At 41.2% G+C, this 15,764-nt stretch overlaps 1 protein-coding gene across 2 annotated transcripts in view; it reads left to right on the forward strand.

The window, feature by feature from the left end:
- LOC136582827 (uncharacterized) overlaps positions 1-15,764 on the forward strand; it is a 219,436-nt gene that overhangs the window by 84,654 nt on the left and 119,018 nt on the right. For both annotated transcript variants that reach the window (XM_066584087.1, XM_066584088.1), the window contains one exon: positions 7,859-7,942. In XM_066584087.1, coding sequence (XP_066440184.1) covers positions 7,859-7,942 — 84 coding nt within the window. The remainder of the gene's footprint in view (positions 1-7,858; positions 7,943-15,764) is intronic.

Below are 15,764 nucleotides of genomic sequence, written 5' to 3' on the forward strand. Positions count from 1 at the left end.
CTCCTCTTACTCCTAGGCGATAGTCCTGATCTTTACACAGCAGCTCTTCTAAGATGGCCACTTTGACAGGAGTCAGATACTCTGGGTAGAGTGGATTAAACTCGATGGTGAACAACATAATGTCCATGGGATTATCTCCAGGAAAAGCCTCCTTTTTTGTGAACAGGTTATACAGAATCACACCTATGGCAAAATAATCTGCCCCTCGTCCATGTTCTTTGCCCATGATCATTTCTGGGGAAAAATATCCTGGTGTACCTTTAAGGCTTTCTTTGATCCTCTCATACACACCCATTACAGCAAAGCCAAAGTCCGTTATTTTGATATGGCCGTCTACAGTCAGAAGGATGTTTGCTGGCTTCAGGTCCCGGTGTATGATGTTTTTCTTGTGTAGGAACTGAGTGCCACAGATCACTTCTGCCATAATAAATTGTATTGTGGGGGTATCAAGAGGAAAGTTCTTGTGTAGAAAATCAAACAGGTCCCCTCTGATGGCCAATTCCAATACATAGTAGACACATTTTTCTGTGTGGAAGGCGGCCAGGCCATGAATCAGGAACGGGCTCTCGTGGGATAGTTCTAAGATATCTCTCTCTACAAAACTGTGCCCATGCTCCGTGAACAAACATTTGTTTGACACTTTAAGGGCAACACATTCTTTGCGGATGATATCACTTGCCAACAAGACTTCTCCAAAGCCTCCTTCTCCCAGTTTCTGATGGAATGTAAAAGACTGTAATGTTAGGGGTACTGTGTCAGATCTTTCTTTGTCAGGTTGCTCGAGTTTCTCTAAGCAGATGTCGCTTGTGTAGAGTTCCTCATCATGGCTACTGCCGCTCTCAGAGGCTCTAATTAATTTGTAGAGCTCCTCTAGTGCCTCATCGTCTAGCGAGGAGGAATCAGATCTGTCGGCACTACTGCCACTCTGAGAGGCTCTAATTAATTTGTAGAGCTCCTCTAGTGCCTCATCGTCTAGCGAGGAGGAATCAGATCTGTCGGCACTACCGCCACTCTGAGAGGCTCTGATTGATTTGTAGATCTCCTCTAGTGCCTCATCGTCTAGCGAGGAGGAATCAGATCTGTCGTCTCTGCCGCCGCTCTGAGAGGCTATGATTGGTTTGTAGAGCTCTTCTAGTGCTTCATAATCTAGTGAGGAGGAATCAGAACAGTTGGCACTACTGCCACTCTGAGAGGCTCTGATTGATTTGTAGAGCTCCTCTAGTGCCTCATGGTCTAGAGAACTGCTCTTACTGCTTGACCTCTGCTGAGATCTACACTCTTCTTTCTCTTCCCCCTTTTTGTCGTTTTTCTTGCTTTTAGATGATTCGTTGTCTGTTTGTAGGAAACAAATGCACACGTGTTAATATGTGAAATGATTATGAGTCTTCATTACTATCGCACAGCAACACATATTCATACGTAGTCAGATCATGAAACATACTACCTACATTATATTCACTAACGTTTAAAACTCTAAAGACATAAATACCATCTTGTATTTGGAGCTCTTGCACAGACATATGTGTTTCTATGGTTGTAGACCATATGATCTGAAAAGCTTATAAAAAGTTCCCATGAACATTCCCAGTTACTTCCCGATCTCCTACCTGTATTGCTGATGTGACTAGGCCCTGGCATTTCACCAGAAGCTCTTTGGCTTTCTTTGGTGCTGTCTGCCTTCTCCAGTCCATCCTCTCCATATTCCTGGATTTTTACTTTTACATCATCTTCTACTTTACACTCCAGTTCTTCTTCTCCATCCTGTTCTTCATCATCTGCATCGTAGTCCTGAATGTGCAGATCTTCTGTGATCTGAATCTGGCCCTGAATATGATCATACTCTGCCAGTATTTCCTGCTGACTAGTATAGTATTGGATGTGCAGATCTTCCTGGCTGTGGATCAGGTCAAGAAGGCGGTATTCTGCTTCTATTTCCTTTTCCACCAAACTGTCTGTCTCCACCACTTCTGCCTCCTTGTTGTCAGCAGTCTTGATGTTTTGATCTTCCTCCACATGTTCTTCCTTTACTTCAGTGGACGCTTTAGCTATAAAGAATATATCTACAGAAATAGGATAAGATGTCAAATGTTAAAACCTGAAACCTATTTTATATATTATGAATGATAAAGATGATATAACTAATGAATGATGGAATACATGTTTTGAGAACTTGAGAGAAGACCACCTCACCCAAGTACTTATATTTCAAGGGGATGCTTTTAGAAAACAACTCCTATTCATATCTTATATTAGGGCATCAAGCGTGGTTCCCTTGTAAAAGCATCTCATGCCCTGATGGATCCAAATATTCCTGGGCAGCCATGTATCTGAATGGTTGCCATATAATACTACATAAATAAGCTGTATTGTACCCACTCTACATCACCCACTTTGGTATAAGTCCATGTATATGCAATGTTACTAAGATATTAAAATAATGATGTATATCCGGACAAGCCCCAAACCACAGCTCTATTTCTTAACAAAATATTCAAATTTATCCTTAAAAAAATATATATAAAAACTAAATTCCACAACAAGGATTGTTACCACTGTGGGGCCCTAGCTGTACAAAATTACCCCTGGCAACTATTTGTTTTTTGAATATACAGAACTCGCCAAAGATATCCATTAATTTGTGATTGGCAGTTATAATGGGGGTCTGTAACTAAAAGCATAACCTTGTATTATATGAGAAGGTACATGATATCCTACCTTTGCTGTACTCTATGTTGATCCCACTGGGCCCAGGGAGTTCCTCTTCCATATTGATCCTGCTGGGATCTAAGAGTTCCTCCATGTTTATGTCTCTGGATCCTGGAAGTTCCTCCTCCATATTGATCCCGACAGGATTTGGGAGTTCTTCCATGTTTATATCTCTGGATCCTGGAAGTTTCTTCTCCATATTTATCCCGCTGGGACTTGGGACTTCCTCCATTGTTATTCCACTGGGTCCTGGGAGTTCTTCGGCACTTCTCTCTACTTGGATGCAAGTGCAGCAGCTCCTCATACACCCAGTAATCCTTGCCCAGGTTTTTTGTAGGCGTGCTAAAAACCAGTTCTTTTTTGGTTTCTTAGCTTTAATTGGCTCATTCTGGCCTTTACGGCCATCGTTCTTCTCTTCAGGAATGTGCTCGATCTTATCAGCTTCTTCCTGTAAATGGTTTGTCTTCTTTTTTGCCTTCATTATATCACAAAGGCAAAAATATAGAAAATATAGAAATCCAAAAGGATAGTCGCTCTCACTTATTCTCTGCTAGCTGCAGCAAGTGAATGCAAGGATTCTAACCCGTGCACTGGTATAAGAAGCCTTGTGCCATTGTGATGTCATCAACTTTCATTGTGATGTCACCTAATGGACTACTATTGTGATGTCATCTGCAATTGTGATGTCATCTGCAATTGTGATGTCATCATCTGTCTTGAGGAACATGCTCCAACTTGCCCACCATGTACATGTATGTGAATATATGTATATATCTATATCTATCTATATATATATATATAAAGCTGAAAGCCCTCACTGACTCACTCACTGACTCCCGGACTGACTCACTCACTGACTGACTCGCCAAAAGTTCTCCAACTTCCCGATGTCGTAGAAACATGAATTTTGGCAAGAGGATAGATTATCTCCAAAATAGGAAAAGTAATATGGTCCCAACTCGATTATTCAATTCTAGCGCAAAAGAATTGGCGTCAAAATTTAACGTACATAATCTAAATCTCTCACTTCCCAATGTCATAGAAACTTAAAACTTGGCGCGGGCATTGAATATGTCATAAATAGGAAAAGTTAACGGGTCCCAACTTGATTATTCAATTCTATGCGCAAAAGAATTAGCATCCAAATTTTACGTACGGAATCTAATTCTTTCACTTTCTGATGTCATAGAAACTCGAAATTTGGCACTGGCATTGATTATGTCATAAATAGGAAAAGCTAATGGGTCCCAACTCGATTATTCAATTCTATGCGCAAAAGAATTAGCGTCCAAATTTTACGCACGGAATCTAATTTTCTCACATAGAAACTTAAAATTTGGCATGGGCATTGAATATGTCATAAATAGGAAAAACTAACAGGTGCCAACTCAATTATTCAATTCTATGCGCAAAAGAATTAGCGTCAAAATTTTACGTACGGAATGTATTTTTCTCACTTTCCAGTGTCATAGAAACGTGAAATTTGGCACGAGCATTGATCTATATATATATAAAATTGAATGTATGTCTGTATGCGTGTGTGTCTGTTTGTCCTTTATGCGCTACTACGCCATTCATCCGATCGCCCGCGGGGTGGCTTGATAGAATGCCTGTCCGATCGCAGCAGGATGTAATGCTATGTAATGCATACATACACCGAAACAGGATTTAGCTTAAACATCCACACCCACTGAAATAGGGGAATCCCACCCAGACTTTTATGCTAGCTTGCATACACCGAAACAGGACTACTTGAGGTTTACATCTTCATTATCTCCTCCTTTACTCTCCAGCTCTTCTTCTCCGTTATGTCGTTCTTCATGCTGACCACCATAGTACTGGATGTACTCTGGATCAGGTCGTGAATGCGATCATACGCTGCCAGTATTTCCTGCTGACTAGCAGGGTACTTGGACGCACAGATCTTCTAGGCTGCGGATCAGGTCATGAAGATGATGATATTCTGCTTGTACTTTTTGTCCCACAACGCTGTCTGGCATCAGTTCTGTCTCCTGGTCATCAGCCTGGATTTGGTTTTCTTCCAAATTGTCCTCCTTTTCCTCCTCTATATTTCGCAGGCGTGCTTAGAACCGTTCATTTTTTTGTTTCTAAGCTTCACTTGGCTTTTGCTGGCCGTCATCTTCACAATTCTTTTTTGTTTTAGGTATCTCCTCGATCTTATCTGCTTCTTACTGCTAACAATTTCTCTTCTTTTTTGCCTTTATTGTATCACAAAGGCAAATATGTAGAAGATATAGAAATGCGCAGATTGTTTCTCCCACTTGCAATCTGCTGGCTGCAGCAAGTGAATGCAATGGTTATTAGATGTGCAAAAGAATATTCCGCTACCTGCCATTCTGATGTCACGACGGCCATTGTGATGTCATCAACCATCTTAAGGAACGTTCTCCAACATGTCCAAATATTCAGCATGCAACAACATGATGTTCTGGTTTCTTCCATAAGGCAGTTGATGACATCACAATGGTAGCACAGGAGGATAATTACTAGTTATTTTTTAAGACCGCGCTTTAGAATATTTCACTGCTTAAGGACTATACCATGGAGGGAGGAGGAAGAGTGGGAGCCGCAAAGGTAGTGTGAAAAGAAAACAATAGAGTTTTTGGGGAGAGGGGTATGGGAGCACCAGGTCCAGGTAACCGATACAAGGAACCTGAAAATTGGGTCGGGGGAACTTTGACCAATTTGATTTCTATATCCCAGAGAATTTAGGATCTCAATCCAGTAGTGCCATGTTTTTGGAAAACTTATCCAGCAAGTCTTTGATAGATGCTGTAAGTTCTTCCATCTCCATCGTCTTGTGGATCATGTGAAACCAGATCGAGATAGAGGGAGGGGAAGCTTGTCGCCATAGCTTCGGAATGCATGCCCTAGCTGCATTAACCAGATGTCTGACCACAGAGCTCCTATAGAAGTATGGGGGGATGTCACTAAGGTGCAGGAGGAAGAATGTGAGTGATTTTGGAAGAGCAAAGTCCGTAAATTTTGAGATAATGTGCCATACCTCTGACCAGAAACCCGACAACACCGGGCACTCCCAGAATATATGAAGTATAGTTCCCTGATCTGTTCCGCATCTCCAACAAAGCAGAGAAGCAGATGGTATCATTTTATATAGATGAGAGGGCACCCTGTACCACTGTCAGAGAATTTTGAATCCAGTTTCCTGAATCTTAGTAGAGATGGAGGATTTATGTGTAAAGGAGTAGATTTTAGCTAATGTTCTGGTGTAAACGATAGCGACAGATCTCTTTCCCATGTGAGGATATATGGAGGGGGTAGAGTCTCTACATGCGTAGTTAGTATGTTATATATGCATGAGCAGGTGTGACGAGACGGACCAGACCCACTGCAGAGTTGTTCGAAGGGAGTCATTGCTTTGGCGGGGGGCAAAGAAAGAAGAAAGTGTCTGATTTGGAGGCTCTGCCAGTAGTACAGGGATGTGGGTTCTGTAATGTTTGTCATGTAGTGGGGTGTTTGCGGCCTTGATGAGGTAGATTGTCTTGAGTTAGGATGCGTTCACATGTAGCTGGTTTGGTGCAAAATTTTATGCAGATCTGCAGCAGATTTCAATCTTACAAATGAATCCGTGTTGAAAGGGTGAAATCTGCACCGCATCAGCTACATGTGAATGCACCCTTAACCCCTTGAGTGGCGGGTTTCCTACGACCCTGTCGTACCCACCAGGGCAGGTTTTTTAAATGGTCTAATCATTGAATTTCAACTAATTTTGCAGTCGAGTTCCAAGAGCCATAACTTTTTCATTTTTCCATTGACACAGCCATATGAGGGCTTGTTTTTTGCAGGACAAGTTGTACTTTTTGATGGCATCATTTTTGGGTATATATAATGTATTGCATAACTTTTGTAAAAACATTTGTAGGGAGATTGGGGGAAAAAAATAAATTCTGCCATTCCTTTTTTTGGATTTCATTTGTACGGCGTTCAACATGCAGAATAAATAATGTGATATCATTATTCTCTGAGTCAGCACCATTCTGGCGATAGCAAGTTTATACAGTTTTTATGTTTCGGGGAGGAAAAAAGAAATGGGGAAAAAAGAAAAAAGGGGCCATGTCATTAAGGGGTTAAATAATGTACCAACTTCCTTCTCTGGGTCATTACGACGCAGGGATACCACATGTGTGATTTTATTTTACATTTTTTACAAAGTAAAGGGAGACAAGTGTTTTTATTTTTATTTTTTTTATAATTTTTTCACTTTTGTTTTTTTTTTTAACTTTTTTTTAAATTTTTGTCCCTTTAGGGGACTTCCACAGGGACCCATCAGGACCCCCTGATCACTTTCCGGGGGTCTGATGGTGACAGCCCTTTACATGCTGCAGTGACAGCCCTTTACATGCTGCAGTCACATAGACTGCAGCATGTAAAGGGTTAACACAGCAGAGATCAGAGGTTTTCTCTGATCTCTGCTGTAAGAGCTGGTGCCTGCTTGTCCTCTGACACCCAAGCACCAGCTCTCCCTGCCACAGAGACAGTCGGCTTGCTTCTGACAAGCCGATGGTCTCTATAGCAACCTGTAAACAAAGCAGGAGACTTAGAAGCAGGAGATTGCCGGCATTGGCCTACCGATTCACTACACCTGCTGTCTGACTGGTCAGTGCTGCTTATGTGATTGGTACTGGCCAATCAGAGAGTAGCATACAGTGTGCATTAGGTAGTGAGAAGATTAACTGAAAGCGAGATGTGGAATTGGCGGAGAACGACAACAAGAGGTATTTTGTCCCAGGACCAGAGGCTTGTACTAAAGGGAACGTGTCATCAATTATAAGCACCATAAACTAAGTTTATTGGCTTGCAGGTCAGGGCGGAGGTCCAGGAATGTGCTTTTTGTATTTACCCGGCTCTCGGTTCCCTCGCTGTCAACCCTGGAAACTGGCACTCGGTCTGCGCATCGAACTCTGCGGTCAGTGCGTGCGCACACCAATAAAGAAGAGTGTGCATGCGCCCGCTGCCTGCACCTGTACCTCAGCTGGACTTTCTATGCTGCTTATAAGTGATGACAGGTTCCCTTTAACTCCATATTTTAGCAGGTGGCTGACACGAAAAGTAAGATTTGGCGCGTTTTAATCCATCAATTAGCTTTTAGTAACTCATGTATTTTTTGCAGCTGGATATGAAATATTTGTCTCCATTGTTACTGGCATATGAAGATAGAATTAATGAGAAGGATAATGTGACCCTGGCAGTTGAGGTGAGTTGTAATTTACATTCGCGCATTTGCTTTACTTGAAGTTCTCATTCTAGGGTGTATTCACACTGACAATCGTATCACCCTGTCTAAACAATTGACAAAATTTGGCTGCGCTGTGTGATTAAGCCCATAGAGATTTCTTCTCAAAGGTTAGGTAATTGTTTAAAAAAGTTGTCCAGAAAAACATGGCTGCTCTGTTCCGGAAACAACGCCACAGCTGACCATGGATATTGCCTGGTATTGCAGTTAAGCTCCATTACAGTGAATGGGACTTTGTGAGTTGTGACATTGCTTTTGGAAGAAAGCAGCTATGTCTTTCTAATTCTGGACAGCCCCTTCAGGACACGGCCTATTTTGGCCACGAGGATTCAACCATTTTGGGGGGATTTTCCAACTTCACTTTTCAAAAGCCACAACTTTTTTATTTTTCCGTCATCATGGCCATATGAGGGCTTGTTTTTGTGTGGCAAACTGAAATTTTTATTTGTACCATTTTTGGGTGCATATAATGTATTGTAAAACTTTTATTATTTTCTTTTCCTTTGAAAGCAGAGAGAGAAAACACATTAATTCTGCCATTGTTTTTTTTTTTTTTAACCCGCTGCCTCTCTTTCCTTTATATTCTAACTCTCCCTGGTACCAATCCAACCAAACATAATGTACTATATGTGGGAATAATGAAAATATAGATATTTTGTATAGATGTTTTTATACATTTATTAATGCATGAAAGATGTTTTTATCATACAGTGAACAGAAAGGAGCAGATTATATTGATTCTGCTCTTCAGGCCTTGGCTTACTCTTGTGGTGTTTTTGGAAATCCAGGTGCAGATCACACATAGGTGACACTTTCCAGGATTCCTACAACACGCCACATTCATCCTTTGGGCCTTCTGTTTGTCAAGTCCAATGGGTGAAGGAGCTGCTTTTTTCCTTCTTAGCAGCTTCCTTCCGTTGTCATCACCACTTTGTAGATGAGATTTCCAGATGCTTACATAGCAAGCAAGTAAGGTTGAAAGAAGTCTTTTAAAAAATAAATAAAAAAAATAAATTTTTGATTTCAACCTGTAATACATAGCAAGCAAGTAAGGTTGAAAGAAGTCTTTTAAAAAATAAATAAAAAAAATAAATTTTTGATTTCAACCTGTAATACATAGCAAGCAAGTAAGGTTGAAAGAAGTCTTTTAAAAAATAAATAAAAAAAATAAATTTTTGATTTCAACCTGTAATTACTTACTATGTTAACCCAGAGGGAGGCGAAAACCCCCTGAGGATTGTTGGTTTGCCCTCATATTAGGGGAAAAAATTCCTCCCTGACCCCAAATATGGCAATCAGAATGATTCCCTGGGTTGTCGGAGCTCGAATCTACGTGGATGTTAAGTGGTGGATATTCTATAGGGTCGTCTGGTCCGGTATATAGAAAAAGTGTGGTTTAATGTTATGAAGAGATCATGAAGATATGATGGAAGCTGAGTAGGTCGTCCACCAGCTTTGCTTGTTGACCACTCAGCTTTCTTCATTAATGAATGGCTTCATTGTTGACGGGATGATATTGTTGTGACCAATCTGGACATACAAAGCTGAATGCTGTGAATATTTTCTGGTCTTCAGGTCTTATACTGTTTGGCATTTCCATGTAGTCCAGAGTTTGATCCGTATTCACGTCAACAGAAGCTGCTGTCATGATTGCTGGTGGTTCCATTCTTCTGGCTTCCACATCTTCCCAATTGATGCCAGAAAAAAATTGATGCTTCTTGATGTCTCCTCTTACTCCTAGGCGATAGTCCTGATCTTTACACAGCAGCTCTTCTAAGATGGCCACTTTGACAGGAGTCAGATACTCTGGGTAGAGTGGATTAAACTCGATGGTGAACAACATAATGTCCATGGGATTATCTCCAGGAAAAGCCTCCTTTTTTGTGAACAGGTTATACAGAATCACACCTATGGCAAAATAATCTGCCCCTCGTCCATGTTCTTTGCCCATGATCATTTCTGGGGAAAAATATCCTGGTGTACCTTTAAGGCTTTCTTTGATCCTCTCATACACACCCATTACAGCAAAGCCAAAGTCCGTTATTTTGATATGGCCGTCTACAGTCAGAAGGATGTTTGCTGGCTTCAGGTCCCGGTGTATGATGTTTTTCTTGTGTAGGAACTGAGTGCCACAGATCACTTCTGCCATAATAAATTGTATTGTGGGGGTATCAAGAGGAAAGTTCTTGTGTAGAAAATCAAACAGGTCCCCTCTGATGGCCAATTCCAATACATAGTAGACACATTTTTCTGTGTGGAAGGCGGCCAGGCCATGAATCAGGAACGGGCTCTCGTGGGATAGTTCTAAGATATCTCTCTCTACAAAACTGTGCCCATGCTCCGTGAACAAACATTTGTTTGACACTTTAAGGGCAACACATTCTTTGCGGATGATATCACTTGCCAACAAGACTTCTCCAAAGCCTCCTTCTCCCAGTTTCTGATGGAATGTAAAAGACTGTAATGTTAGGGGTACTGTGTCAGATCTTTCTTTGTCAGGTTGCTCGAGTTTCTCTAAGCAGATGTCGCTTGTGTAGAGTTCCTCATCATGGCTACTGCCGCTCTCAGAGGCTCTAATTAATTTGTAGAGCTCCTCTAGTGCCTCATCGTCTAGCGAGGAGGAATCAGATCTGTCGGCACTACTGCCACTCTGAGAGGCTCTAATTAATTTGTAGAGCTCCTCTAGTGCCTCATCGTCTAGCGAGGAGGAATCAGATCTGTCGGCACTACCGCCACTCTGAGAGGCTCTGATTGATTTGTAGATCTCCTCTAGTGCCTCATCGTCTAGCGAGGAGGAATCAGATCTGTCGTCTCTGCCGCCGCTCTGAGAGGCTATGATTGGTTTGTAGAGCTCTTCTAGTGCTTCATAATCTAGTGAGGAGGAATCAGAACAGTTGGCACTACTGCCACTCTGAGAGGCTCTGATTGATTTGTAGAGCTCCTCTAGTGCCTCATGGTCTAGAGAACTGCTCTTACTGCTTGACCTCTGCTGAGATCTACACTCTTCTTTCTCTTCCCCCTTTTTGTCGTTTTTCTTGCTTTTAGATGATTCGTTGTCTGTTTGTAGGAAACAAATGCACACGTGTTAATATGTGAAATGATTATGAGTCTTCATTACTATCGCACAGCAACACATATTCATACGTAGTCAGATCATGAAACATACTACCTACATTATATTCACTAACGTTTAAAACTCTAAAGACATAAATACCATCTTGTATTTGGAGCTCTTGCACAGACATATGTGTTTCTATGGTTGTAGACCATATGATCTGAAAAGCTTATAAAAAGTTCCCATGAACATTCCCAGTTACTTCCCGATCTCCTACCTGTATTGCTGATGTGACTAGGCCCTGGCATTTCACCAGAAGCTCTTTGGCTTTCTTTGGTGCTGTCTGCCTTCTCCAGTCCATCCTCTCCATATTCCTGGATTTTTACTTTTACATCATCTTCTACTTTACACTCCAGTTCTTCTTCTCCATCCTGTTCTTCATCATCTGCATCGTAGTCCTGAATGTGCAGATCTTCTGTGATCTGAATCTGGCCCTGAATATGATCATACTCTGCCAGTATTTCCTGCTGACTAGTATAGTATTGGATGTGCAGATCTTCCTGGCTGTGGATCAGGTCAAGAAGGCGGTATTCTGCTTCTATTTACTTTTCCACCAAACTGTCTGTCTCCACCACTTCTGCCTCCTTGTTGTCAGCAGTCTTGATGTTTTGATCTTCCTCCACATGTTCTTCCTTTACTTCAGTGGACGCTTTAGCTATAAAGAATATATCTACAGAAATAGGATAAGATGTCAAATGTTAAAACCTGAAACCTATTTTATATATTATGAATGATAAAGATGATATAACTAATGAATGATGGAATACATGTTTTGAGAACTTGAGAGAAGACCACCTCACCCAAGTACTTATATTTCAAGGGGATGCTTTTAGAAAACAACTCCTATTCATATCTTATATTAGGGCATCAAGCGTGGTTCCCTTGTAAAAGCATCTCATGCCCTGATGGATCCAAATATTCCTGGGCAGCCATGTATCTGAATGGTTGCCATATAATACTACATAAATAAGCTGTATTGTACCCACTCTACATCACCCACTTTGGTATAAGTCCATGTATATGCAATGTTACTAAGATATTAAAATAATGATGTATATCCGGACAAGCCCCAAACCACAGCTCTATTTCTTAACAAAATATTCAAATTTATCCTTAAAAAAATATATATAAAAACTAAATTCCACAACAAGGATTGTTACCACTGTGGGGCCCTAGCTGTACAAAATTACCCCTGGCAACTATTTGTTTTTTGAATATACAGAACTCGCCAAAGATATCCATTAATTTGTGATTGGCAGTTATAATGGGGGTCTGTAACTAAAAGCATAACCTTGTATTATATGAGAAGGTACATGATATCCTACCTTTGCTGTACTCTATGTTGATCCCACTGGGCCCAGGGAGTTCCTCTTCCATATTGATCCTGCTGGGATCTAAGAGTTCCTCCATGTTTATGTCTCTGGATCCTGGAAGTTCCTCCTCCATATTGATCCCGACAGGATTTGGGAGTTCTTCCATGTTTATATCTCTGGATCCTGGAAGTTTCTTCTCCATATTTATCCCGCTGGGACTTGGGACTTCCTCCATTGTTATTCCACTGGGTCCTGGGAGTTCTTCGGCACTTCTCTCTACTTGGATGCAAGTGCAGCAGCTCCTCATACACCCAGTAATCCTTGCCCAGGTTTTTTGTAGGCGTGCTAAAAACCAGTTCTTTTTTGGTTTCTTAGCTTTAATTGGCTCATTCTGGCCTTTACGGCCATCGTTCTTCTCTTCAGGAATGTGCTCGATCTTATCAGCTTCTTCCTGTAAATGGTTTGTCTTCTTTTTTGCCTTCATTATATCACAAAGGCAAAAATATAGAAAATATAGAAATCCAAAAGGATAGTCGCTCTCACTTATTCTCTGCTAGCTGCAGCAAGTGAATGCAAGGATTCTAACCCGTGCACTGGTATAAGAAGCCTTGTGCCATTGTGATGTCATCAACTTTCATTGTGATGTCACCTAATGGACTACTATTGTGATGTCATCTGCAATTGTGATGTCATCTGCAATTGTGATGTCATCATCTGTCTTGAGGAACATGCTCCAACTTGCCCACCATGTACATGTATGTGAATATATGTATATATCTATATCTATCTATATATATATATATAAAGCTGAAAGCCCTCACTGACTCACTCACTGACTCCCGGACTGACTCACTCACTGACTGACTCGCCAAAAGTTCTCCAACTTCCCGATGTCGTAGAAACATGAATTTTGGCAAGAGGATAGATTATCTCCAAAATAGGAAAAGTAATATGGTCCCAACTCGATTATTCAATTCTAGCGCAAAAGAATTGGCGTCAAAATTTAACGTACATAATCTAAATCTCTCACTTCCCAATGTCATAGAAACTTAAAACTTGGCGCGGGCATTGAATATGTCATAAATAGGAAAAGTTAACGGGTCCCAACTTGATTATTCAATTCTATGCGCAAAAGAATTAGCATCCAAATTTTACGTACGGAATCTAATTCTTTCACTTTCTGATGTCATAGAAACTCGAAATTTGGCACTGGCATTGATTATGTCATAAATAGGAAAAGCTAATGGGTCCCAACTCGATTATTCAATTCTATGCGCAAAAGAATTAGCGTCCAAATTTTACGCACGGAATCTAATTTTCTCACAGAAACTTAAAATTTGGCATGGGCATTGAATATGTCATAAATAGGAAAAACTAACAGGTGCCAACTCAATTATTCAATTCTATGCGCAAAAGAATTAGCGTCAAAATTTTACGTACGGAATGTATTTTTCTCACTTTCCAGTGTCATAGAAACGTGAAATTTGGCACGAGCATTGATCTATATATATATAAAATTGAATGTATGTCTGTATGCGTGTGTGTCTGTTTGTCCTTTATGCGCTACTACGCCATTCATCCGATCGCCCGCGGGGTGGCTTGATAGAATGCCTGTCCGATCGCAGCAGGATGTAATGCTATGTAATGCATACATACACCGAAACAGGATTTAGCTTAAACATCCACACCCACTGAAATAGGGGAATCCCACCCAGACTTTTATGCTAGCTTGCATACACCGAAACAGGACTACTTGAGGTTTACATCTTCATTATCTCCTCCTTTACTCTCCAGCTCTTCTTCTCCGTTATGTCGTTCTTCATGCTGACCACCATAGTACTGGATGTACTCTGGATCAGGTCGTGAATGCGATCATACGCTGCCAGTATTTCCTGCTGACTAGCAGGGTACTTGGACGCACAGATCTTCTAGGCTGCGGATCAGGTCATGAAGATGATGATATTCTGCTTGTACTTTTTGTCCCACAACGCTGTCTGGCATCAGTTCTGTCTCCTGGTCATCAGCCTGGATTTGGTTTTCTTCCAAATTGTCCTCCTTTTCCTCCTCTATATTTCGCAGGCGTGCTTAGAACCGTTCATTTTTTTGTTTCTAAGCTTCACTTGGCTTTTGCTGGCCGTCATCTTCACAATTCTTTTTTGTTTTAGGTATCTCCTCGATCTTATCTGCTTCTTACTGCTAACAATTTCTCTTCTTTTTTGCCTTTATTGTATCACAAAGGCAAATATGTAGAAGATATAGAAATGCGCAGATTGTTTCTCCCACTTGCAATCTGCTGGCTGCAGCAAGTGAATGCAATGGTTATTAGATGTGCAAAAGAATATTCCGCTACCTGCCATTCTGATGTCACGACGGCCATTGTGATGTCATCAACCATCTTAAGGAACGTTCTCCAACATGTCCAAATATTCAGCATGCAACAACATGATGTTCTGGTTTCTTCCATAAGGCAGTTGATGACATCACAATGGTAGCACAGGAGGATAATTACTAGTTATTTTTTAAGACCGCGCTTTAGAATATTTCACTGCTTAAGGACTATACCATGGAGGGAGGAGGAAGAGTGGGAGCCGCAAAGGTAGTGTGAAAAGAAAACAATAGAGTTTTTGGGGAGAGGGGTATGGGAGCACCAGGTCCAGGTAACCGATACAAGGAACCTGAAAATTGGGTCGGGGGAACTTTGACCAATTTGATTTCTATATCCCAGAGAATTTAGGATCTCAATCCAGTAGTGCCATGTTTTTGGAAAACTTATCCAGCAAGTCTTTGATAGATGCTGTAAGTTCTTCCATCTCCATCGTCTTGTGGATCATGTGAAACCAGATCGAGATAGAGGGAGGGGAAGCTTGTCGCCATAGCTTCGGAATGCATGCCCTAGCTGCATTAACCAGATGTCTGACCACAGAGCTCCTATAGAAGTATGGGGGGATGTCACTAAGGTGCAGGAGGAAGAATGTGAGTGATTTTGGAAGAGCAAAGTCCGTAAATTTTGAGATAATGTGCCATACCTCTGACCAGAAACCCGACAACACCGGGCACTCCCAGAATATATGAAGTATAGTTCCCTGATCTGTTCCGCATCTCCAACAAAGCAGAGAAGCAGATGGTATCATTTTATATAGATGAGAGGGCACCCTGTACCACTGTCAGAGAATTTTGAATCCAGTTTCCTGAATCTTAGTAGAGATGGAGGATTTATGTGTAAAGGAGTAGATTTTAGCTAATGTTCTGGTGTAAACGATAGCGACAGATCTCTTTCCCATGTGAGGATATATGGAGGGGGTAGAGTCTCTACATGCGTAGTTAGTATGTTATATATGCATGAGCAGGTGTGACG

This window comes from Eleutherodactylus coqui, chromosome 11, assembly GCF_035609145.1.
Source record: "Eleutherodactylus coqui strain aEleCoq1 chromosome 11, aEleCoq1.hap1, whole genome shotgun sequence".
NCBI lineage: Eukaryota > Metazoa > Chordata > Amphibia > Anura > Eleutherodactylidae > Eleutherodactylus > Eleutherodactylus coqui.